This window comes from Astatotilapia calliptera, chromosome 14 (genome assembly GCF_964374335.1).
Source record: "Astatotilapia calliptera chromosome 14, fAstCal68.1, whole genome shotgun sequence".
In the NCBI taxonomy this organism is placed as follows: domain Eukaryota; kingdom Metazoa; phylum Chordata; class Actinopteri; order Cichliformes; family Cichlidae; genus Astatotilapia; species Astatotilapia calliptera.
This window is the reverse complement of record NC_137435.1, coordinates 34,148,522-34,173,807: the sequence shown is the minus strand read 5'-3', so window position 1 is coordinate 34,173,807 and position 25,286 is coordinate 34,148,522. Positions and strand designations below refer to the sequence as shown.

The following is a 25,286-nucleotide window of genomic DNA, read 5'->3' as shown; positions in this document are numbered from 1 at the left end:
TAGCAAAGGGAGCTTAACTGCTTCATTCCTGCACTAGACAAAGTAACCAGGCCAGCATGGTGTAACAGATTGCATGCTCTAACCTGCTGAGAGGACAAAGGTGGGTTCGGCTGAAATTAACTTGTCAGGATTCAGTTATACTGGATTTGGTATGAGCAAATCAGGTTTAAGGTGTGGTTCTCCCAATTGCAAAAGTAACAAGAAACTTGGACCTGTGTGCTCTGAAATGGAAACGACGTGTTCAGCATGTGAAACAAAGCTTTTAAACACGAAATTTTATTTAAGCAAAATGTTTTATTTTCTTTCAACTCAGTTACAGGTCAGTCACAAGTACACAGTTGTGAATCATTCCCTCTGAGAACTTTTTCTGAAAATCTTGCAACGTATTACAAAAAAATGATCATTTTAAGAACACTGAGATAAATATGAGGTTCGGTTTTGTTCAGATCATATTGATCAGTCAGGTCATAACAGTCCCAAAAAAAGGAAAATTCTGTTGGCCAGTATAGAATTAACCAGCCCAACAGATGTATATGTGGCAAACTTAGAAGGCACTTCAATCTCTTTCCTCCTCCTGGCATTGTTGTCACTTTTCGGTACTTTGTACCATGAATACAACATGTGCAGGCTCACCGTTTTCACTATCTGCCGAGTTGCCAGCAGTATTACAGCCCCCACCAAGAAGCGGCCAGTGCCTAACGCTAGTGCGCTCGCTGTCAGTGTGGGCAAAGGTACAGGCAACATGCCCTCAGGCTCAAACGTCTGCCCCAGCTGCTGATTCACCCAGTACCCCGCTGAGGCCCCGGCACACGTTCCCAGAATGGTGGTCGTATCCCCCCGTGTGGTGCTGTAATGGTCCAGCTCTGGGTATATGTAGCAGAGGAAGTAGAACAGTACCAGCACTACAATGGGGGAGATGGGGTTGTTGAGCTGGAAGTGGTCCATTGTTTCCCAGTAGGGATAGGTGCCCCCTAACAGCACGGCAGAGATCAAGATCCCACAGATAACATCCTGGAGGCAGAAAAAGAAGAATCACTTATAAACCAAATTCCTAAAAAAAAAAAAGGGATGCTGCAATGCATCTGCATATCTCATCTACCCGCATTTTATTCACAAAAGACCATAGGAAACATATCAAATGTTTGAACTGTGACATTTCACTATTTCAAGAAAATACTAGCTCATGTTGAATTGGGGATAAAATGAAACGGCTTGCAACTAATTAGGTTACTTGGAAACTGCTCAGTAACGTGATTGGTTATAAGAAGAGCGGCTTAGAGAGACAGAGTTTCACCAATCTACAGAAAACTACAAATTTCAGAATACTGTTCATCAGACTTTAAATATCTCATCATTTACAGTCATAAAATCATCAAAAAATTCTGGAGAAATCTCTGTGCAAGGGACAAGGTGGAAAATCAATATTGGCTGCCTGTTTTCATCAGGCATGCATCATCCTCACACAGCACTGCACTAAAAACAGTCAAGATTCTGTCATAGAAATCAATGCATGCGCTCTGGAATACAACAAGTCTTCTCTGGATGAAAACATTATTTAAAATAGATTGAGGCAAAGAGGAAAACTGCTCTGTGGTCAGAGAAATTGAAATGTGATATTCTTTTTTGGAAAACACAGGATCATCTGGCTCGTTATCAGCACTCAGTTAAAAAGCTCTGATCGGATGGATGTGCATTACTGCCTATAGAAGTGGCAGCTTGCACGTCTGGAAAGGCACCATCAGTCTTCAAAGGTAAATGTAGGTTTTAGAGCAGCGCATCCTCCCATCCAGACAATGTTTTTTTCAGAAAGGGTCTTGCATATTTCAGCAAGACAATGATAAATCATATGCTGCATCTATTATAACAGCATGGCTTTGTTTTAGAGTGTGTGTGCATAATTGACTTGCCTGTAACATTTGGCATCAATCCATATGAAATGAGAAATGCAACCCAGGACTGTTGCACTATGCGAACACAGTCCCTGCCCTAACTTGAGATGTCTTGGTGCCATTAAATTCAAAGTGAACCACTATTTTTCACATTTTCCTCAGTTTAAACATTTGAAATGCTTTTTGCGTTCTCTTGTGAAGGAAATATGAGTTCATGAGGTCTGTAAATCATTGCATGTTTGTATTTACATTTTACACAGTGTTCCACCAATTTTTTTTTTAAGTTTTGGCAGTGTACAACGAATGCATCAGGAATAAAACAGAAAGGTACAGGTATTTTTTATCTTGACAAAACTCAGATAAGAAGACTTATCACCTTTGTGTCTACTCTGAAAATTTGACCCATTGTTAGCGCTCAGTTAGCTCTCCTGATGTGTTTCAAACAGGAACACAACAGGACTTAACAATGTACCACTACAGGCCGGTTTTGGTCATTTTGGATAAAAATCTGTTTATGTTGATTTACTGTAGCCATTCACGTGCACTACAGGGATACAATATAACAATATTTACTTTGAATTTATGCAGAAAAATGACAGGAAAATCCAAACTTTAGTGAACACAGACTTTTACCAACACTAAAATCAACATGTCTGACAGCTTTAAAGGAGTCCAGTCTCAGTCTGAGGAAAGCTCCTGTATAACAACTCGTCTGTCTGAGGTGGAGAAAAATACACACTGTAATACACCAGTTCCTCCTGATCTGACCTGGTAATTAATAATAGACTTTAATATCAAATGAAGGCACCTTTTGTCCTCTCGTGTGTGTTAATATTTGTTGAATCCTGTGATTTGTTCTGCTATGGGCTATGAGTCTCATTCATAACCTCTCATTCAAGACTTTATGTACACTTCTTACAACCTAAGCAAGTAAACCTCTGTTTGTGTCCTCTGTGATGTTTCAGAGGACAGAATTGTGGAGACAGGTCTGATTCAGAGTAAATCTGACTGTGTGCACACCGATGCTTTTTCATTCAGGAATGTCTGGAATGAGATGTGTTTGGGCAGAAAGTGTGTGCTATACCCTGCAAAGAGTTGCAAAGGAATTATTAAAGATTTATGGATTGCAGGCATAAGTTAGATCATATAAAAACTGACCAGGCGTATATATTATTTATGATTTACAAGGTGCATTTATGAGGAGGTATGGTGTTGTAACAGTGGACGATGGGTAGTTTAACCTTCTTGTACTCCACTGTAAATAAAGATCAAATTTTACTATGGTGCTGTGCACAAATCTGAATAGTGTGGCCTCTGTGTGGCTGACCAGCGTGACATACGCCACTCGAAACCATAAAAGACGTCAACTACCATTCAGTCTCAGCGTGACTGGATATTAGGGTCAGATGTTTTGGGAATTTTCTCGCAAGCAAGAAAGCAGATGAGCATATTTCCCGTAATCCCACATTTTAAATGGCTATGGTCTTAATAAACGTGATAAAAAAATAACTGCATGAGTCATAAGTGCTGATGCTTCCCATTTAAACGAAGGCAGCATGAAGTGCCTGCTGAATTTTGAGTCTTGGATCAAAGCCTCAGCTAGACAACTTAACCAGACACAATGAATAATGAATCCCATGTTGAGCTTTAATGTTTTATACTGTACTATGTGTGCATGTGTGTGTGTGCGAGTTGAGAGAATAGCTCACCAAAACCGAGTGCATGCCAGTGTAGAGGCGGCTCAGAGACACCAAGGTCGCCAGTGTCACTGCGATGGTCAGGCCCACCCCGAACTGGAACTGAGGCACAAAAATACCCACGTTATCAGCAGACATCACGGCGACCGTGGAGCAAAAAGCACACGCACATTACATGATAAAAGATTAAATCCATCAGCAGGCTCAGGCATGTCTGCAATTCTTCCTTGTGCAGTCATCTTTCAAGATAAAAACCCAAGAATTGTTTTTATTTGGTGCTTTTTTTTCTTTCCACTTTGCCTTCAAATCATCCATTCATCAATGCTCCTCATTTGGGCGTTTAGCTCGTCTCTGCCAGTTATATAGCCTGCCTAGTTGATGTACTGCCTGTCGCTGCTCCTTTATTCCTCTACAGCAGGGATGTCAAACTCATTTTACATTCTGGGCCACATACAGCTCACTTTAATCTTCAGTGGGCTGGATGGGCAAAGCTTCCCTGTCTGTCAATGAAAAGAAGTTTTTACTGCACAATTAATTCTTGAGATATTTTAATACAAGAAAAAGAAGTGCAATTCCAACAGCACTTCTCACTTTTTACACACGATAACGAAATCCTGGTGTAGAAAATGAAGGCCTCTCAGAACGACTGTTTGAGCTTAAAATTACTTTGGTGTAGTGTAAATGGGCATAGAGGAGGTCTTTATCAGTAGAAAAAGCTGTGGCACTTATGAGAGTACAGTTTAAAGTCCAAAATCTCCATCCTTCTTCAAAGCCATCCAGTGGGCCGAATTGGAGTCTTTGCCAGGCCGATTCTGACCCCCAGGCCTTATGTTTGACAACCCTGCTCTACTGTCTCTCCATCTTTTACCTATAGTGGCAGGTTTTGTTTCCTTCGTCCATTTCAATAACAGTGAGAAGAGAGGCCTCCCTCCACTCCCGAGCCCCCTCTTATCCTGCCCTCTGCCTTTTTTCCTGTGTCTGTTCCTGTCCTCTGCAGCTGGAAGCCTATTCACTGCTAGTTCATGAAGAGAGTTTTTTTTATGAATGGCCACAAAGGATGTCAGAGAAAGGAGGGGGGAAAGAGTCACTCTGTGATTGACTGTCGTGACCTCTGACCTGCTTGGGGAGAAGTTGCCCCAAGGCCTTGTGGCTATTCAGTGGCCTCTGCAACAGCCTGCTACTCATCTATAGTGATACATGCTCTTTTCTTTCAGGGGATTCCTTGAGGAATTTCGGGACACGTTTAAGGGCTCTACTGTACATGCACGTCCCTGGGGTGCTGATCTGATTTCTCTGACCCTGAGAACAGCCACTGCAACAAAGTGTGACACAGAGCTAGCCTAAACGATCCAACCACAAATCAGTCTGACAGCTCCGGAGACTGTAAACTACTAAACTGAAGGGTTTAGCATTCATTCAGCTCCTCAGTCAAACACACTGCTTGACTAAGATAGTCTATGATTGAGCCCCTGATTGCTTTATTGACTCGACAGAGGAGTGGGAAAGATAAAGAGAGGAAGAGTCAGGAGGAGGAGGGAGGTGGAGACGTGGACTGACAGTCATTGACTCAGCGGAGTCCATCAGAAGACCAAACAGCAGCTCGACGGGTGTGGCTGATGGTGACTGATGGTGACTGCTGGCCCCGCCCTTCCCCACCCATTGTCCAACAGCTCAGGCACGACTCTGTGATGGACAGCTGGGCCACTCCCTTCATCCCAAACCGCCATCCTCAGGATCCCAGTGACGACACTTGGATCTGAGAGAAAATGATCATTTAGCTGGGATAACTCAACACCCAATCTTACTGCGGTCCATAAAATCCAATGGCAGTTTAATAGCACATCTAATTAGAAACCTAGTGTCTGAATTACAGTTCAACATCCACTTAGCCAACACTTCCCAGCTCTGATAGCAGCTGAATTACATCATCTCTGGTAGGCAATGGTAATGAACCATGGCTATTCAGTTTCAGTAATATTATTTCAGTAGCAAATCAAGAAACAGTTTGTAGAACCACATGGAAAATGTCTGATTGATGTTATATCCTGATCATCTTATTGTGTTAGCCCTGGGATGCCCTGTCAGGGGCGTAGCCTGTGACCCCAAGCTTGATAAACATTTAAGAAAAGAGATAAATGTTAGAGCCTGAAGTTATTTAAGTTGATATTTGTCAGGCTTTTCAGCATTGCAGAGTAAGTGTAGAATATCATAGTAAAATGCTGTTTCATTTTCCTCTTTCTCATAAGTCCACATGTACAAGGCCTTGAATAATCAGGCCACACAGACCTCATAGTCCTGTATCACTCCATTAGAACACTTCGCGCTTAGACTGCAGGTTTATTTGTGGTGCCCAGGATATTTAAAAGTAGAACGGGAGGCAAAGCCTTCAGCTTTTCGGCTCCACTTCTGTGGAACCAGCTCCCAGTTTGCATTCTAGAGACAGACAAGCTCTTTACTTTTAAGATTCAGCTTAAAGATGTCCTTTTTAATAAAGCATATATTTAGAGCTGGATCAGGTGACCCTGAATCCTCCCTTAATTATACTGCAATACGCCTAGGTTGCTGGGGGCTTACCACGATCCACTGAGTGTTTCTTCTTCACTCACCTTTTTCCCTTTCTACGTGTTTACACATCACTCGGTATCAATTGCCACATCATTCTTAATCTTTAGTTATTATTAATCTCTGGCTCTCTACCACATCATATGTTTTATCCTGCCTCCCTCCCCTCAATCCCACCTGTCACAGATGGCCGCCTCTCCCATCGTTCGGCTGGAAGTTTCTTCCCATTAAAAGAGAGGTTTTTTTTCTTTCCACTGTCGCCAAATGCTTGCTTAATCCTCTGATTGTTTGGGTCTTATCTGTATCTTATAATATAAAGCACCTGAGGCAACTGTTGTTATAATTTGTTTGGTATATAAATAAAATTGAATTGAACTGAACTACAAGAAATATTTAGAAAAAGTCCACATCATGTCAGCCATGAAGCTGATTATGATTTGTTTATATTCCTAATGTTAAGCCACACTGAACTTAATGCTGACATTATTATGCTAACAGTTTGAATATTCGGAGTTTATAAATATGTCCACTAGTCACCTGACATTCTTACAGTGGAATTTCTTTTTTAAAAAATGGCAATTTAATGTCAATTTTTACTGATCCTAAGTGACCTATCTACAGCTCTCACTGAAGCCAAATTATAAAAACAGGCAAGTGGTTAAATAAAACCAGTGATGGAAATATCGAAGTTTAAGTTACAGTTTATCACAGACATACACTGTAGTGGCTAAAGTCTTATCTCTGAATTCAGGTGTTTAGTCTCACTGACACATTTGTGAAAAAAATTCACGCATGAATTCAATTCAAGCATGAACTGTAATAGGATACCAGCATTAAAACAAGTCAGTTTGTGAAATTTCTGCTCTCCTAGATATTCCTCAATCAACTGCTAGCAGGATAACTGCAACTTCAGAGCTCCAAACCTCCTCTACTGTTAATACCAGCACAAAAACTGTGTGCTGGGAGCTTCATGGCATGGATATCTATGACCGAGCAGCTCCTGTAGGTGTAATGTGTAGTAGTTCAATCCTTTTGTCTAAATAGTGTAATTTTAGGTAGCAAATTTTATGGCAATCCATCCAGCAGATTTTGATATATTCCCCTTAAAGCTGCAGTGTCATGAAAACCCAACAAATTGTATGTGACGTACTTCAGTTTTATACAGACAGACACTGTAATGAAGTTCCAGATGGACATGGCTGAAGTGTAATGTGCAAGGAGGGTACAACTGGTGTGGTTGCAAACTGAAGACCTGTTGTATACAAGTCTATGTAAAAACACGGCGTAATTGCAGGTTTGAACACTTATTGAACAGAACATGATATTATTTTGTAATTATGGTCCCCATAGTGCTCATAGTGTGATAACGAGGGTGAAATTTTCTGGTTGATAGCTTTTTCCTTACTGTTGCTGTGACTCATTTTGGATGTAAGCCAGCTTCATTTACTGGTGGAAATTCTGGGATGATGTTGAAAACTCCGGAAAGTGAATCTGAGCCAGTTTGGAACAGATATCATTAAGCTTGCTTGCTGTGTTTCATGTTTCTCCTAAATGCTCACCTGTATTCTGGAGGTGGCGCTTAGTAAAAGTGTGAAGGAGATGGCAGTTGCTGCCATAGCGTGGGTGGAGGGCAGTCCGTATTCTGCGTCTACACGTGTCTCCAGCTTGACAACAGGGGGAGAGAAAGGGCGAGGCAGCTTCAGGACGTCCTTCATCACCTGGCCGACGTACATCACTAACTGCAAACGATAGAAAAGCACAGCTTTAGTAGTGCATTATGGTACCGTGTTGTTAGCTTCAAATGGTATATATCTGCCATCCCTTCCACTATGGCGTATTATTACAATAAAGCAATAAGAAATGCTGCAGGAGTGTAGTAAAGTATGCTGGCCACAAAAGCAAAAATTAGATGATAAAATAATGCAAAGAGGAAGCAAGGATCCCACTTTAAAGCTAATCACACAATCTCATAAATAAGTAATCATCGTCCCCACTCAAAAAAGAAAAACTGCCCAAGAGCAGAGACTCACACTTGTATAAAGTGCAGATGCTGCAGTAGTATGGTAACAAAATCTACTACAAGGAACAGACGACTGAAGAAAGTGGAGTTTGCTGATGCAGCGTCTCCAGCTGGTATAGTGAGACAGAGGGGTTCTGACACAATGACACAGTCGGCGCAAGGTGTGCACGCTAGCTGTACCGATGTGTGTATCCTGCCAAATGTGCTGCCTATTCTTTTTCATGAGATCCCCAGTGGCCCTCGATGGGGCAGCCTGCTCCAGCTCCGGGTTTATTTAAAGCTCTGCCTTGTATATTTAATGAATGGCTGTCTTGGCAAGAAGCAGGGAGGCTAGTTCATGGAGAGAGAGATAGGATACTAATGTGTGTGTTTAAGGGAGAGAATTGAGAGGTTGTTATTACCGTCTCCACTGACACTGTAATCAGGAAACGCTTGTTACCATGGCAAATGATATAAGAGGACATCTTCTGACCCGCTGTTAGTGCAGCAACTATTTAGAGAAACGGATGCAGATAGACATTGAGAAAAATGATAGGACCAATTGTGTGAGGACACTGAACATCCGTCTCAAACAATATAAATTAATATGCTGGATGAGGCTGAAGTCAGAGCTCGGACTGATAAAACCTCTTCTTGAGGGTTGCTGTGTTCATAGGTGGGATAGAAAGAGTCTTTCCTACAGAGATAGCCCATCATTGTCTGGTTCATCATTGCTACACAGACTAGAATTAACACATGCACACTTTAACCGAGAGTTAGATGAGACGATTGATACTGTCATTTCTGTCTTTTAGGCACAAATCTGAACCAGTAGATTTAATTGAGGTTTAAGACTGGAAGAAATAATTACTCAGACTTTAAAAAAATACCTAAAAGCACAAATGAGCTTGTGAATATGTTTAAAAATCGCCAATTCATTTAATGCAATGTTATGAAACAAACATTGCTAATTTGTGTGAGGATAACTATACATGTAAAGCTAGTGTGGTTTGAGTAACATGTTCAGCTAAGTAAAAGATCCCCAGGTTGATCTTTGGAGGAGACACAAATCCCTCTGGGTTGAATCATGGAGGACATTTGGTGCCCAAATCCAATAAAATCAAATATGTGAGCTGCCCGCTGTTGTGACCCTTTGTGCCATTCCTAGACTGTATATATATATATATATATATATATATATATATATATATATATATATATATACATATATATATATATATATATATATATATATATATATATAACATAGTGTTAAGTTTGACTTAGCGAAAAGTAGTGAATAAAGAACAAACCTATTAGGCCTAGAGGCCAGTTTGGGACCCCTCTGGGAACATCCAGTCTTATTCTGCAACCAGTTGCGCAGTGGTTGCTGGGGGCTGTTGCTAGGTAAAATTGGTTGCAAAGATAGTGCTGGTCACTAAAACATTCTAGCAGTCACCCATAGTCAATGTGTCTGCAAACACTCACTAACTAATTTTGAGTGGCAGTGAAACTTGGGAAAGGCAAATGGAAACCAGAAACGAAGAAATTCCGCCTTTAAGGTACACATTGTACTTAACTGCCAAACCAACCAGTTCCTAGAAATTGGCACTGGGGAATTAGGTAAGTGTGTACTGACATCACAAATCAAGTGATTAATAGAGACCTTTTTTCCTAGACTTTTATATAAACCCCTTAAAGGCCAGAAGAAAGATTTAAGGCACTTCTGCAATGGAGAATTGCATTGGATATGGACAGTATCTCTCACTGTGAGCTCTGGTGGTAAACCAGAGCTCCCAAACCTCTTTGTTTTCCTCATCCAAAACTACACTGTCCCTTCTCTCCCTATCCCTACCCTCTGGTCATGACTGAATATGAAGTGTGTTATTGCAATATTTGCGTCTACACTGACTGTACCCACACAAACTGAGACAGACAGAATAATTGGCTCCAGGAGGTGAACAATAAACTGAGGTCAGACAATGGCAAACCCGACCCCTTTCGTACGTCACAACTGTGTATTCAAGCAATAATCCATACTAGTGTGCACCCCCACCGTCTGCCTTCACACAATGGATCTGCATACCAGTTCAAGTGCTTGCATGATATGATACCCCTCCACCACGCTCTGAACTCACCATCCACACAAACATCACATTCAGCTGCCTCCAGTGAAGCTGTCACCCCAGTGTCTCATCGTAACGGTCACATCAAACGGGTTGACCCAGGGACAGTCTGGCCACATTAGGGGAAGAGTTAAAGATAGCTCACACATGCTCTGAGTGATCCTGTGAATAAGTATATTGATCGAGGCCAGAGCAGCTTTGGACTTTGATCTGTCAACATGTAGATGAGACTCTGTGCAAGTGTGCGTGCATATGTATGTGTCGGTGTGAGTACTTGTTTAGACATCTTTGTGAGGACAGAAAATTGACATGTCACTAGACTTGTGGGGACCAACAGTCACTTATGGGGACAAAATGCCCATCCCCACAAGTTTAAAGGTATTTTTGAGGCTCAAAATGTGGTTTAGTGTTATTGTTACAATTAGGCTATGGTTAGATTTAGCCTAAGGGTTTGGGTTAGGCATTCATTTTTGATTGTTAGGGTTAGTGTAAGCGGCTAGGAGAAGCATTATGTCAATTAGATGTCCTCACTAAGATATGAAAATGTGTGTGTGTGTGTGTGTGTGTGTGTGTGTGTGTGTGTGGAGGAGGTCCCACAGGCTACTGTTTATAAGTCAAAAACACAAGAATGTTAGTTCATGGTGACATGCTAAGCGGGCTTAGCTTAGCTTAGCTCAAAACTGGGTGGCTAGCTCATATATTTTTCTAATATATGACCTCCAAGGTGCTGTAAAATACATGTGTCATCAGAATTATTGTGATAAATCATGGTAGGACCCTAACCCTGTTAATGAATACACACAACAAAGTGAAGTATCAGTGAATATAACCACCGATATCACAGCTTCAAGAGGTTCTATCATGGATTTCCTTAAAACTGAGCTTATACACCAACATAATGTTCAGATAACATGCAGAATCATTAAAACACTGTGCGGTGCCTTTTTCCTATAATAATAACTTTTTGGATAATTTTATGTTTGAATTTACGTTATTATTTTGTCTTTTTAAAGTGTACCTATCATTCTTTATTTTATTTTCTCTCATAGTGGCTGCCACTATTAAACATGACCAAAGTTTCAAAGGTCAGTGTATGTACAAATAATCTCTCTGATCCAGCTCTGACTGCTCGGAGTCTGACAGTTTTTATATAGTGTTGGCTCTACATGATGTCATATAAAATGGTCATCACAAACAAAGTCCCCACCCACCTATTACTTAGATCACTTTGCTCCTCTAGTAGAGTCCAGGATAAAAAAAACCTTTGTGTTCAGATTGAACATCACATGATTCCTTTTACAATAAAGCCTTGAAACGTTTTTTTTTTCCTGACTTCATGACTCCTTAACTACAAATAATAGGGGCTGGGTTTGTACAATGGGCATTCTGGGAGTCACGTTCCTCCATAATATGGCTGTGGAGCCAATATGCCAGGTCCCCACAGCATGGTTTCTGCAATTTACTGCAATAGCTTTAATAAGGAAGTGGAAACTGTTATTCTTCTGGGCACAGTTTTAAGCAGTTCTTTTAACTTTTATGATTTAGAGTACGATCCTCTGGCGCTCCTTTGTAAGTTTCTATAGAATTGTCTTTGCTGAGCGGGCCTTTACTTTTCCATTTGAGAATAATCTTATTTGTATCAAATGGTTTGTTCTAACATTTCGTTAGAAGTGGCTTTTTCTGGGAATAAAATTACTTTTTATCACTATGTAGGAACATCATATTAGAACACCTCATGTGGTTAAAAAAACAAAAACCATGCAATTGTGCGGATGTAAACCTGAAATTTTTGATATTCTAAACAGCACATGTGATTTGCATAACGCTATGTTACAATGACACCTGTGTAATTCATGACCATATGGTGAGGCACAGTAACTGTTTTCTAAGTCAACCAAAGTCATTGTTTAAGTAAAGCCAAGAGCGAGCAGTGAAGGACACAAGGGTGCATGTGGCATCCGTGCTGCCAGCGCGAAGATTTGCTGTTTATGTGCGCGACAGAAGAGAGGACGGGGGGGGTGCAAAGCCCTGCATTAACCTCAGATAACTCCACCAACACAATGGCGGGGCGCTTTGAGAAGTTAGAGGTGCGGGTTGACACGCCCCAAGGGCTGACAGACCAAATGGTAGGTCCAGAGAGAGAGAACACTCAAATGCACCGACGAGGCCAATAAAACACTCTGCTGGTAGAGCAGGGGGAGGAGAGCACACAGCAACGCTGGTAATGTCTAACTAGAGGGAGGGCAATGAGTGTGTTTAGCAAGTGAGATGGGGACTGCGAGTGTGTGTGTAGCTGTTTATGCGTGTGTTTGAAAGTTCACACAGGGGCATGGTGCAGCCAGGATTCCAGAAGAATGATATCTATTCCACCCCGCCCCCAAAAAACACGGAGTTCAGATACAGGGCATCCACCCAGCATTCGGGGCAGGGACACAAAGGGCATGAAAACACACTGCCCATCACACACACTGCAAAGAGTGAGGCCGTCTGTGTGTGTCTACATCTAGACTCCTTCTGGGGTTTGACATGTTTTCAGGGTCATCATGCGCTCGATTCTGCCAGAATACACATCTGAAGGGGAGCTCCTAACAGTACTTTCCCACTGATGTGTCCTCATGTGTGGCCTTTCACCATGTCAGGGGTCCTGGTCAGGCTGGCCCCTGTGCCCCCCACCCCAAGGCCTGGGGATATATGTACATGATGGTGTCAGAGACAGGTCACTGGAGAGGGGGGGGGGCAAGGATGAAAGGAGGTTGAAAGGTGAAGAGAGAAGAAGGCAGAGAAGCAGAGAGAAGAGATGTGGCATTGTGAAGGAAAAAGACATCAGACTGGAGGCTTGTGCACGCTAATGCAGTCTGACTGACATATACACACACACTCACACACAAAGACACACTCTCTCCAGCTGCGACTTACGGCCCACATGTTGAGAAGGCGGCGGCACAGGAAAGGGTCCACGCTCCAATGTATGTTGGGCAGACAGGTGATGTAGAAGATTTCATGCCCGAGGCTGGCCGACAGCAAGAAGAGGAAGTGCAACGGCCAGTTCCTCACCTCGTAACGAGGCCTACCACAGTCCTGCACATGAAATGCAAACATCATGGAACAAGCTGCCTACAGATAATGCCTGGCTGTCTGTCAGATCAGATCAGACCAGACACACCTTTTGTTTGCGGCATATCACTTTTCTTTTAAAGCTTCCTCATTTAAAAAGCAGGCAGTTTGAAGCCTATAGGATTCCTTTAATCAAGCATGACTATCATGAAACCAGTGGATTCACAGAGACACCTAAATTGCAGTTTTAATCTCATGGGTCCAACATCTCCCATAATGCAACTGCTTAGACTCTCCTATTAAACCTCACATTGCCTAGTAAATCCCCACTGCTTTCAAACCCGGCACTTCCACTTTATGTTATAAACATTTCCAAGACACACTTACAACATCACTGTGGCATAATGGGGGGAAATTAACCTGGCAAAGGTCCTCTAGAGTCACAGAGGACATCACAGCCTTTTCTGTCGGTATATAAGTCTCATAGAAGGAGATATACTGCAGTTACTGAGGTTTAGCCTTTAAAAACATCCATATCGCTTTGTGCTGATCCGTTTATCAAGAAATCTTTCATTCTTAAGTCAGAATGTAACCTGACTACATCTTCACTCAGTGACGTTACTTAGAAAAACAACAAGGCCACTGTTACATGTGAGTGTGTGACCCAACTTGTTATAGTGCACATGGCTATCTGCTGGCTGCCAGAAGCAGCCAGTCAAACGGGAAAAACCAGACAGCTTGTTTTGCATAATCTCAAATAAATCTAATGAACCCGAAAGTGAATTCTCAGAGATTCGACACCAACTGTGCTTTATCCTACAGAATTTAATGCCACACAGCAGGACTGAAATAAATAAATAAATAAAAATGAACACTTTGCTTTGATTGAACTAAAGGAGAAACCTTACACGTGAAGCGTATCCATTCTCCTTGTATTTATAGTTGGAATTGCGGTCCTGGTGGTCCAATCTGTCCCTCACCAGCTGCCCACGTGGTCTCTCGGGCTTGAGATGCGCGCTTTCGACGAGGAAGAGTCCGCATCGCCGCTGGAACCGGGCCACGAGCTCTGAATCGTGGAGGTAAGTCAGGAGCTCCATGCAGCGCGACAGGTGAACCGACAACTCACACAAAGACGCACACACACACACACAGACACACACACACAAACTACGGAAAGGAAGTAGATGATGAGGATGTTCCGGACAAGAGGAGTAGTGGAAAGTGATATGAGCCCAAGCAGGGGCGCATCCCAGGGGGCAGGTTGTAGAAGGGCGGACAGGTGCGGCTCGCCGTGCGTCACAGGTGTGCGAAGCGAGGCGGGGCTAACTACAAAAGGGGGCTGACCCGGTAGTCTTTAGTTGCTCACCAGTAGCTAAAAGTTAGTGCGACCTTTATACCGGGCTGGTTCAGGTGTTATCATCAAGTATTTATAGCAAGCACGAGGAAGATTTATGGCATGTCCATGATAGCAGGGCTTTTGATGGGGCTGTATCTTCATGTTGCTGACAACCGCACAACAGAAGTTCAGTGGTCGAAGGCTGCGCTCATAGAAGGTTTTAAGTTAAATCAGCATGTCACGGGGATTCTTACTGAGCTATTACTAAGGAGTGTCTGAAGAGTCAAACTGTGTGGCTTTTTGCAGTAAACTGCCATAACTGTGAGCATTTGTCTCAAAACACAAGTTTCCCTTTTCCACTAATTGGTTTATCAGATTCAGTGATGTGCTTCTCCCACAGGCTCAGACCACACGCCTGCTCTAAGAGGTTTAACAGGCTTTTCTGAAACTTTATGTTTTCTTGTAATGACTTGTCTTTTCTCCCGAGCTTAAAATACAGGCAGGATTTACCCCATCAGACTTCAGTCTATAGTATTCAATTTATTTCTAATTTTTCTGTTTTTTTAAGCTTAAGATTTATTTTATGATTTCAATGCTTTGTTTATTTGTGTCATGTGTCAGGTCCCTAAGTGGAAACCTTTGCCAGGGTCACATTTCTACATCATATTCTGCAGGCTATAGGTATTTTCTTAATAATAACTATTTGTTTTTCTATCAATAATTAATTGATCGTTGATTTAAAATAATAATAAACATTATTCCACGAAGCCCAAGTGCACATGTTCAATTCACCCTCAAAAAATGTTTATTACGTAAATCAACATTTTATGGTCATGAGGTGGTTATCCACAAAATTAATCTGCCTGTGATTTTTCACCACAGCAGAGACTTAACTGTACAGTACAGCAGCGAGCTTTGATTGGGAACAGCTCTGATGTGGATACAGGTCAGTTGTGACCATTCTGTAGACATTATCATGTTCACTTTTATGTGTGCAAAACCTAAACTCATTGTTGGTGCTCATTTTCTCATATCATTGAATAACCAAACAGTAAACTAACTTACCCGTGGTTACTTGGGACCTAATACAAAAATCGGTTATATCATCCTGTTAGAGTGCAAAGTAAATTGTGATTACAAACAGAATGCAGTGATTCAGACATAATTTAACCTCTTCAGATGGAAAGGGTACAATGAAAACTGACATGTTCAAATATTTGCCCATTTTAAATATGATAACACAGTGCTTATTACTGTGTTGCATCACCTCTTCTTTGTGCTTATGCTGACATCACTAATATTGCAGGTTTTTGGGAACTCAGGAGGTCAGTTGCTGTAGTTTTGGAATAAAACTTTTTCCATCTTGCTCAATCATATAATAGGAGGTTGGCTTCTTAACAGTCCGAGGGTGTTCTTTGCTGTGTTTTTCACTGCTTATTGTTCTGACTCTTTTCAGTTGATCTGGGCAGCAGTTAATCCACACTATTCGTCTATGGAACCATCTTGCTATAATGGAAGGTACCGGCTTTCTGAAATACGCAACACCTTCTTTGAAAAAGACGACTCTGCGTGGCAAAACCTGTGTATGACATTCAGCATTCATGGTGCCCTCACACATTCTGCAAATGCACCATGGATGCTTCTGGGCAGTTGGTCCCTTGCACAAATAAACCAGAGTTTGGGCCACTGTGGACCAGGTTTACTAAACAGGGTGAAATAGCGTGTGAGTGCTTATAAGTGTGGTTAGTTCTACAGGTGTTTACAAAAGTTCCACAGTTTTCTAAACACAGGTGCAGTCAGTTCATTTCAATATTAAATGCAAAAATAAGACACACTTAGGCCAATTAGCAGTAAATTGCGTGCTGCAAAATGTTAATGAGTCAGTTTGGCCTTCCTGTATTTTGCGGTGTGAGAGAGGAACTACTAGAAATATATATGTATCAGGGTAGGTCATAAAAAATCTCTGAGTTTTCACCTTTTATGCCTGATTTAGACTTTTGTGGGAAATCTGCACTGTAACGACATAACTGGAAACTCTAACTCTACAAAGTGACTTTCTACTTAACCTGAAGTGCAGCTCCCTAGAAATGTCAGGCTGACACAGCCCGCAGCGACTTGATGGAATGGAAGGTTCCGACATCAGGTGAAAAGGGGTGTAGGATGCATTTGATTGCATTAGTATTTGCCTGCCCTACAGCAACTAAAACTCTGTATGAATTAATGCGTTCTTTCCTTTCACGTTTGAGGGACTGCATAAGATTCTAGAGAGGCGGCGTCACTGGCCTGCGAGCTGCATGTTGAGAACCCTGGCCTTAGGTCAAACCAAATGTGTGTCTCAGATGATTCCAATTCTGCTCATTCTTTAAAATACCTCTCCAAAGGGTTCTCATTTGAGAGCTCATGTTCATACTTTAGAGTTTAATTTGATAACCCAACGGCTAATTGGATTTGCCCTAAATGTTCAGATGTTATGCTTCAGCTTTAGTCCCTCACTTCCTCTGGGGCAGGTATGAAGTTCGAAACGACTATGACCATGATTGTTGTCTGTCCTCCATCTACAGCCTACACCAGCTATGTATTTTTCAGACTACAGGTGTAAATGATTCTGAAGAGCCTCCTTGGTTCACGTGAAACTTGTTGATGCTCACTGTCGCTCTGCACTGTCACACACCGCGTTCTGTCTGCCAGAACACCGTGTGAGTTTTGATGTTTCGTGTTACAGGAAACAGAGAATTGACGCCCCCAGTTGACCAAATAAGCGCATCCTATTGTGAGCCAGGGTCTACGTAATTCCCAGCCAGCATGGCTGTCATCATAGGCAGCCTGCTGCACTACCACAGCGGGAACAGCAACAGCAGCTCTCTAACAGGACTCTAAGACGCAGAGTCCCCCCTCTCTCTCTCTCGCTCTCTCTCTCTCTCTGTTTTGTGGGATTCTCGGACTCTCTGGATGGATGAGCCCCCCCCACCTTCCCACCGGAGTCACCACCATTACATCATCTATTCCCACACAGGCGAACAGGAAACGAAGGCTTCTTTTGAAATATTTTACCTGGATCCCGAACTGCGTCCGTGCGGCTCCACATGAAAAGGACGCAGAGGGAGGATTATTATTATTATTATTTTTTTAAAGAACCAAAAACAACAATAAAAAAAAGAAAACACATGAGCGGTGATGTCTGCACACGGATGATGGCGTTTCAATGAAAGGGGAGAGGAGAGGAGGGGGCAGAGAAGGAGAGACGTGCACCGTCATCAGCATCTGTCCGCCAGCTCCCTTTGTGTTCACCGGAGAATGTGAATGGCGAAAGATGACATGGCAGAGGTAGATCTGGCATCGAGTGGAGCGGAACCCCCCGGCGAGGCCTCCTCGGCGTTTCCCTACGAGGAGTACGAGTGCAAAATCTGCTACAATTATTTCGACCTTGACCGCCGGGCTCCCAAGATCCTAGAGTGCCTGCACACGTTTTGCGAGGAGTGCCTGAACACGCTTCACCTTCGGGAGGAGCGGCCATGGCGCATCAGCTGCCCCGTCTGTCGCCACCGGACCCCGGTTCCGGATTATCGGATACAGAACCTCCCCAACAACACGAAGGTGACGGAGGATTTCCCGCTCTACATCGACTCGGACCCCCTGCCTCAGGACGCTTTGCCGCCGTACCCTCCCCCGCTGCACCCGGCTCTCGTCGCCCTCCGCCGGGAGGAGGCGTCGGGGGCGTCCAGCGCCAGTCAGGCGACCCCGTCCACCACCGTGTCCGCGGCCACAACCCTCTCCCAGGACTCGGTGCGCTACGACAGCTGTCAGAGCTGCAAGAGGGTGGCGCTGACCACCGGCTGCGTGTGCGTGATCTTCTCCTTCCTCTCCATGCTGGTGCTGCTGTTCATGGGCCTGATCTTTGTGCACAGCCACAGCATTCCTCCCTCGCCGGCGGGACCCATTTGCCTGTCGGTAGCCAGCATCTTGGCCATGTTCTCGGTCGTCGTCACATGGCTCATCTGCTGGCTCAAATACAGACCGGACCATGAGACAGGCCGCTCATCCGCCACCAGTAACTCCCGGAGAAACGCCTGATAGGCTGCCGCCTCTGACTTTCGATGGAGATGTTGCAGGCTGCTGTGGGTGTGTGGGTGGTGATGTACATAGTACTGGCAACTCCTGCTCCCTTTACTTTTCTAGGAATAAATCTTGCCCAAAATGGCCTTTTATGAGTATAGCAAACACCCGAAGGCCTTCATGTTGTTGGAGCAATAGGCCGACATGATCCTTGATATGTTGTTTTTTCTTCCCTTAAGTTATGCACTTGAATTTGCAGTCTGGGCATCTCCATGAGTGAACTCCAAGTCTTAGACCCTCTGCCTGGGCCTAAGTCTGTATTTGGTTTGTATATGGCTGAATGTTGAAGTGCTTATTTCCAAGGTTTGACACCCTCACCACCTTACCCTGCTGAATAATATGCATATCCCACTATGCCAATCACTGTATGATAACTGTCCACGATCGTTCACTCATATCTCAACAAAGCACTATTGTAATGTACTGATATTTGCTGATATCTCATCTCAGTTATGAGATTAACTGAGTTTCCAGGGTTCTTATGAAGGGTTGCTTGTATATGTTTGCATGGAGAGCCTCTAAGATGCAGATGCAGGTACAGTAGAAGATGCATCCACAATCTAACCTTGTAAATAGTTGACAGGTGCAGAGGTGTGGGAGTGATCAGCCTTTCTTAAGGACTCTTCATGAACCTTGTGCTTTAACCTCGCCCTGCAGGGTACCACTGCAGGAAAACTGCAAAGCTTGTGATTTTGAACCTGTGTTTTGCCTCATTTGTGCATGTTTGGCTACTGAAAGGTCAAGGCTTTTTTAATAGGTTTATTTTATTTTTTTTCTTTTTAATTGGAAGAGACGGTGCGTCTCCTGACTCGTGTGCCTCACCTTGTTGCTGAATGAAGCAAAACGTCACTGTTATAATAATGGAAATCTTGCACGGGCCTCCTGCTGCAGACAGCACCCAGCTGTGGGTGCTGGAAGGGATTTCCCTCTCCCATCACATCAATGAGAAACAGGGTTTCCAATGTTTAGCACACTTGCTCATGAAAAATGTGTGGTTTTGAAGAAGGAAGCAACCTGCCCTTGTTTGCTAAATGATCCAGGCTCCACTCCCAGCTGCTTCCAAACCCGCCCGTTTTCTTCCTTTAAAGCCATGTGTGAAAAGCCAGTGATACATCTTTAAAGCTATGAAGGAAAACTCCTAAAAGGATACATTTGGTGTCATTCTGGCTCCTGAGACATCCTGTGAGTCATAATTACCTCTGGATACATAAAGAGCCCCGTGAGCTGTGTGTGGCTGGGATTAGGAAGAGGCATTCAAGAGAGAAAAACAGTACAATATGGTCTGAGAGGGTTTGTGCTATTCCGGTGCCTGGAGTAAACTAAAGCATAATATAATTTAGATGATGTAATTTATAGCTCTGAAAGGCATTGCGGGTCTGCATGTAATGCACTAGGATGAAAGAGGCTGAAGCTCACAGGCTTTATCATGAGTCAGTGGTAAAGTCTTTGAATGTTGCTGTTGCTATAACCTATACGGTTATTTATTAGGGGTGCAGTGTGAGACCTTTACACTGCCAAATGTGCTCCATGACAAATGTGAATTTGAATACTGTGATATCTTCTAACTCCGTGACAGCATTTAATATAGAATTTGAATTCAATCTGGACACCAAAGTGTTTTTTTCTTTCTTTTTAAAAATTTTATAAGCACTAGTATCCCTACCTCACTGCAGGGGGAAAGAGCAAAGCAATTTAACCTGATTATTAAACACCCCCCCCCCCCTCCCCTTCTAAATCTGATGTCGCTTTCAATCATCCTGCTTGACCTTTTCCCAACTTGTATTTGATGCACTTTCACCCTCTTATTTGACACAAGTAAAGGGGTTTACCTTTGACAGATGTACGCATATTGTATTTACTTCAGAGGACCTAGAAAAACGTTTTTCTTTTTTTTTTCTGAGATTCTGTGGTTGTTGTTGAAGTACCAAATGTATTTGCACAGAGAAATGTTCTTTATGTGCTGTTTTACATACATAAACACATTTCAGTAATAAAGGAAACATGAGCATCTGCTCCATTTTTCATTTTCCTCACTAGGCTGAAGACAATGGTCTCTTCTTCTCGCTTACATAATGAGTGGTCATACACTGAATGCTGTATGATCCAACTTGACACATTTAGCTCCCTGCTGTGCGTCAAACATGCCCCCTGCTGGACAAAGAATGCTACACGCAATAAAGAAAAAAAAGAGTACAAATTTCATCCCTTAGTGTCAACATGGTTGCACTTCTCATGTAGGTCTAGTTATGCAAACGTTCAGCGGCTAAACGCTGATTAAAAGTAAATACATTTTTGAAGTATGAGTTGGATGCTGATGTGCGCGTTAATATCACAGCCTGAGATTTGTCATGCGTGTTTACCTACTCATACAAGGCTTCCTTTTAGTTCACATAAATTAAGCCATTGAGCATCAAGATTTTTCCCTTATAACATAAACCCAGCAGAACAGATTAAAAATAAAAACAACAGTGTTGACTGTTCACCGTCTAATTGCTGGTTAGATTCAGCTCGTGCATTCTTCCGATCACGTGTTGACCAGAAGTTCCACACCCCATAAATTGATGTTCTTACACAGCGGATTTCTTCGAGGAATACGCACCTCTTTTGCTATCATTAGAGCAGCATGCAAACGAGCGGGCGTTCACAGGTTTGAGTGTGCACCGGCCCCCTAAGTGCAGTTACAAAGATTTCTGGTAAATAGTTTGAGGCACATTTACAAACATTTACAAACGACATGTTCTTTTAGCAATGCTAACCTTACGAAATTTAATGCTTGCATGTATGTCGCTTTACATAGTTTCTTTTTATTTATCTTTAGTTTCCACCCATTGCCTATACATATATAATGCAGCGCATGCCCAGCTTACTAGTTTTATTAGCTTAAAATACAGACCAGCTTACATGTTCTTTGTTTCCATTAGTCATTGTAGACTAAACATCATTTTGGCAGAGCACAGTGACATCCTATGTTTCTTCATTTAGTTCTCATTGAACAATACAATATAGAATAGGATGCTTTCAAACACTCATCGAAAATGAAAGTGTCTGGCAACAGCAAGGTAAATGCATATATATATATATATATATATATATATATATATATATATATATATATATATATATATATATATATATATATATATATATGTATATATATATATATATATATATATATATATATATATATATATATATATATATATATATATATATATATATATATGGGTCTTATATATATATATAAAACCCATGCAGTCGAGTAGAAGTAAAGATAACTACAGATACACAATTAAACAATTAAACCATAGCTACATCGTAAATGGTATTGTTCCATAAAGCACTGAAGCAACAACTTTTAAATAACAAAAAAGCCTTATTGTATAATCATACACTTCCTTGTGTGTGTGTGTGTTGCTCTTAAAAGTGATGGATACAGAGATGGACGAAAAAATTTAAAAATAAAACTACAGTAAACAGAAAAGCTAAAACAAAACGTCAGCTGAATCAAAGACGGTAGGCAACTTTAGTGAAACATAAGTAAGAAATGTTAGTGTAAGAAGTAAAAGAGTGGTCTATAAAGTTATTAGGCAATATCTCAACAACGGAGAAAATGTTGCTTTATATGCCATTAAAATATACAGGCTATAGTGGTAAAAATATATCCGCAAAAGAAACAATTACACAGTTTAACTTAAAAAGTGGTCCACAACTTTAGCCTACTAAAAATAGCCGGCCTAATAAACTTGAAGAAATAAAAGGACCCTACAGTCAACATGTAACAAGGCCAAATATAAATTATTGCTATTTATGGTGTGTGTTAATGTATTGTCATGTTTTAATTTATTTTGAACAACTTTCATACAGTTGTGTGTGGTTTGTGTAAAGCACCGAGCTTTGTGAAGTTGAACTTTCTTTCACCTGAAAAACTCAATCCTATCTCAAATCAAATAATTAGCCCGCTCCTCTAATACACTGATGGAAAAGTGTCCTGATTGATGTGACAAATATACGTGTTTGTGAATGCCGTCCACGCATGATGCAACTAATTTATTTCTCATCGGGAAAGATTTCTGACTTTGAATCTCATCCCCCGGTAATGGATTGGACACGGAGATTCGATGTCGCTTTAAAAGAAAAGGGTCGAGGTATGCATCATGCCTCACTTTCTGTTTTCCATTTGCCCCTCTGTGGCTTTTTAAAAAATTCGATAATATCCAATTTCAACGGGATCTATCCCAAATCGTCACATCCGTCATCGAAAAGAGTGATGGTTCAAACTTTAGAAGAAACGAAAACACAACGCAGTTTAACTCCCAGCTTCTTCTACACTTTATTGTACTACTCAGATGGGGTAAAACATTCATTTGCATAGTAACACTGTTCCCTACAACCTGAAAAATCCCTGACCTTACTACTCATGATTAATTTGGCTTTAATGGCTGAAATAACGCTCTGCCACAGCATAGAAATGAAATCACTCTTTACGCGTTTTCGGTGGAAAATAAACAGTTTTCTCCTCTCTTTGAAGCCGCCTTATGAAAACCCGCAGGATTCATTGGCTGATGATAATAAGCTTCAGCCCGCAGATAATGACACCCTCATTAGCAGGTGAAAGACCCCCGTTAGTCCTGCTTATTTTAAAGCCAGCTTCTATCTTTTGTCTTGGCGCGTTTTTGACAGTAAGGACAACATTTGAAGCGACCCCCCCCCCCCCCCCCTTTTTTTTTTTAAAGACGAGTGCTAATTGAAACCTACTAAGCCTGTGGGGTATCTCTTCCCTGCGTACATGAAGGTGAATGACAGTGACCCCCTCTGTCGAAGTCCCTATTGCTCAGTGGAAAGCCCATAGGTGAGTGGACTGAGACGTTAAAGGGATGATCAGGTGCTGCAGGGCTTTTCAGTTTTAGTTTTGCGCGAGTCACACGAAGATTTCAGGACTTTCGGTCCAGGCTTTAGACAGTGTACATCTCCAGCTGGCGTATTCATCCATGTAGGCCCACCACTCATATTTGTCGCTTTGATTTGGTCCAAACTCAAGGATGTAATAATATTAATGAGAAATGCATCAGTGCCACTAAAAAGTCAGTGAATTGTAACCGCAATTTATGATATTTTCCAAAGTCAAATATTGATAAGTTCATCTGATGCACCAGTCCGAATATCCACTTCGATTGTCACTTAGGTGATGATGGCGTCGCCTTTCTTCATCTAGACAGTGAAGGAAAGCGAACCTTCGCTCACAATTGAGTCTCTGCCTTCAGTGACTGATCACAGGCTAAAGGATGCTATGGCCCACGACACCCTGAAAAAGGAGAATGGATGCTGAATATTTACAGAGTCAACTCGTCTCCCCCCATCGTCTTTACTGAGTGGTGGACAATATTGGACAATAACCTCTGTGGTGGTGGTGGTGTGTGTGTGTGTGTGTGTGTGTGTGTGTGTGTGTGTGGGGGGGGGGGGGGGTATACAGCTCTAAAGTGCCTCAGAGCTAGACTAGCTTTACGGCCGCCCTGGCGTCGTATCCTGCTGTGGCGCACGTCCCCTTTCAGACTGTTCTCTGCTGGTCGGTGCTGCAGTCTGAAAACCACAGTAAATTCCTAGAGGTGCACACTTTTTTTTTTAGCACCATTTGAGTCATATGTGAGGGCATGGGGTGGGAACAAATTGGAGGTCATGAGCCATGACGTGCGTAAAACACACTGGAGACGATATTACGCACAGTTGTCTTGTAGCTTTGCTTTAATAACTGGTACTCAAAGTTCTGAAAACGCTGAACTCATATGTTTTGCGTCAGACTGAAGCTTTTTCTGAAGCAAAATTCACCATAAAATGTAGTCGAAAACAGAGATGACAGAAAAATGTATGTCTGGACAGACCCAGTATACAGACCCTGTTATTTATCATTAAAACTGGGTCGAGAAAAAAAATTATTATGTTTTTGGTGCCAAACCAGTTAAATCAGAAGAATCTTTCTACAATGCAACACATCAGGCTGTCAGGAATTTGTGGAGTAATCGTTAGGACGCAAATGTTTCACAAGAAAAGCTTACACATATCTGAGATTCAGCGGGCTAAGCTGCAGTGGGGGGCCTTATGATTTTAGTGCAGTCCTAAATATTAAAGTTTGTAGCACATCAAGTCTTTATTATTAATTTTTGGCATTAAAATAATGTTTGGATATTTTTTACTTGACAAGGCAAAAAAAATTAATAGACGCACTTTTTTCAGGACCGAGTGTGTAGTTCTGTGAAAAATAGTTCTGTGACCTGCTAATTTTAACAAAAATAATTATTCCTCGTCAATCATCTTTTGTTGCCTCACTTTTCACTCAGCAGTTCACTCAACACAAGAGTGAATCTGGAGATGTTTCTGTCGTAGCTTTGGATTTGGTGAATTGAAGCCCTGTCCTGTCCAGTCCGAGTGGAATTGTGACAGTCTGTGATAGGACGAAAGTTTTCAGTCTCAGCCAATCCGCGCGCCTCGCTGCCTACTGAGTGCAGACGCTCTACC

General features: G+C 42.1%; 2 protein-coding genes across 3 annotated transcripts; one reads left to right on the top strand and one right to left on the bottom strand.

Moving 5' to 3' along the window:
• Positions 1-274: 274 nt before the first annotated feature.
• sgpp2 (sphingosine-1-phosphate phosphatase 2) lies at positions 275-14,621 on the bottom strand. Of its 2 annotated transcripts, XM_026191547.2 has the most exons (5): positions 14,236-14,621; positions 13,190-13,351; positions 7,708-7,887; positions 3,599-3,688; positions 275-1,011 (listed from the first exon to the last, which is right to left on the bottom strand). In XM_026191547.2, exons 1-5 carry the CDS (start codon positions 14,422-14,424, stop codon positions 466-468), a joined length of 1,167 nt encoding a protein of 388 aa, XP_026047332.2. In that variant the 5' UTR covers positions 14,425-14,621; the 3' UTR covers positions 275-465. The 2 variants fall into 2 exon arrangements, with proteins under 2 accessions (XP_026047332.2, XP_026047333.2); XM_026191548.2 differs by lacking the exon at positions 13,190-13,351 and having other exon boundaries at positions 14,236-14,555.
• A 3,197-nt stretch (positions 14,622-17,818) lies between these two features.
• On the top strand, positions 17,819-18,881 carry rnf228 (ring finger protein 228). The gene has a single exon (XM_080288588.1). It carries the CDS (start codon positions 17,964-17,966, stop codon positions 18,732-18,734), a length of 771 nt encoding a protein of 256 aa, XP_080144714.1. The 5' UTR covers positions 17,819-17,963; the 3' UTR covers positions 18,735-18,881.
• The last annotated feature ends 6,405 nt before the right edge of the window (positions 18,882-25,286 follow it).

Excerpts from the sequence above, each read along its gene's own strand:
- sgpp2 (XM_026191547.2), bottom strand. The coding sequence starts at position 14,424 with ATGGAGCTCCTGACTTACCTCCACGATTCAGAGCTCGTGGCCCGGTTC. Across the intron at positions 3,689-7,707 it reads GCGCCACCTCCAGAATACAG|TTCCAGTTCGGGGTGGGCCT; the intron begins GTGAGCATTTAG and ends TTTGTGCCTCAG. Across the intron at positions 1,012-3,598 it reads CTGGCATGCACTCGGTTTTG|GATGTTATCTGTGGGATCTT; the intron begins GTGAGCTATTCT and ends TTCTGCCTCCAG.
- rnf228 (XM_080288588.1), top strand. The coding sequence starts at position 17,964 with ATGGCGAAAGATGACATGGCAGAGGTAGATCTGGCATCGAGTGGAGCG.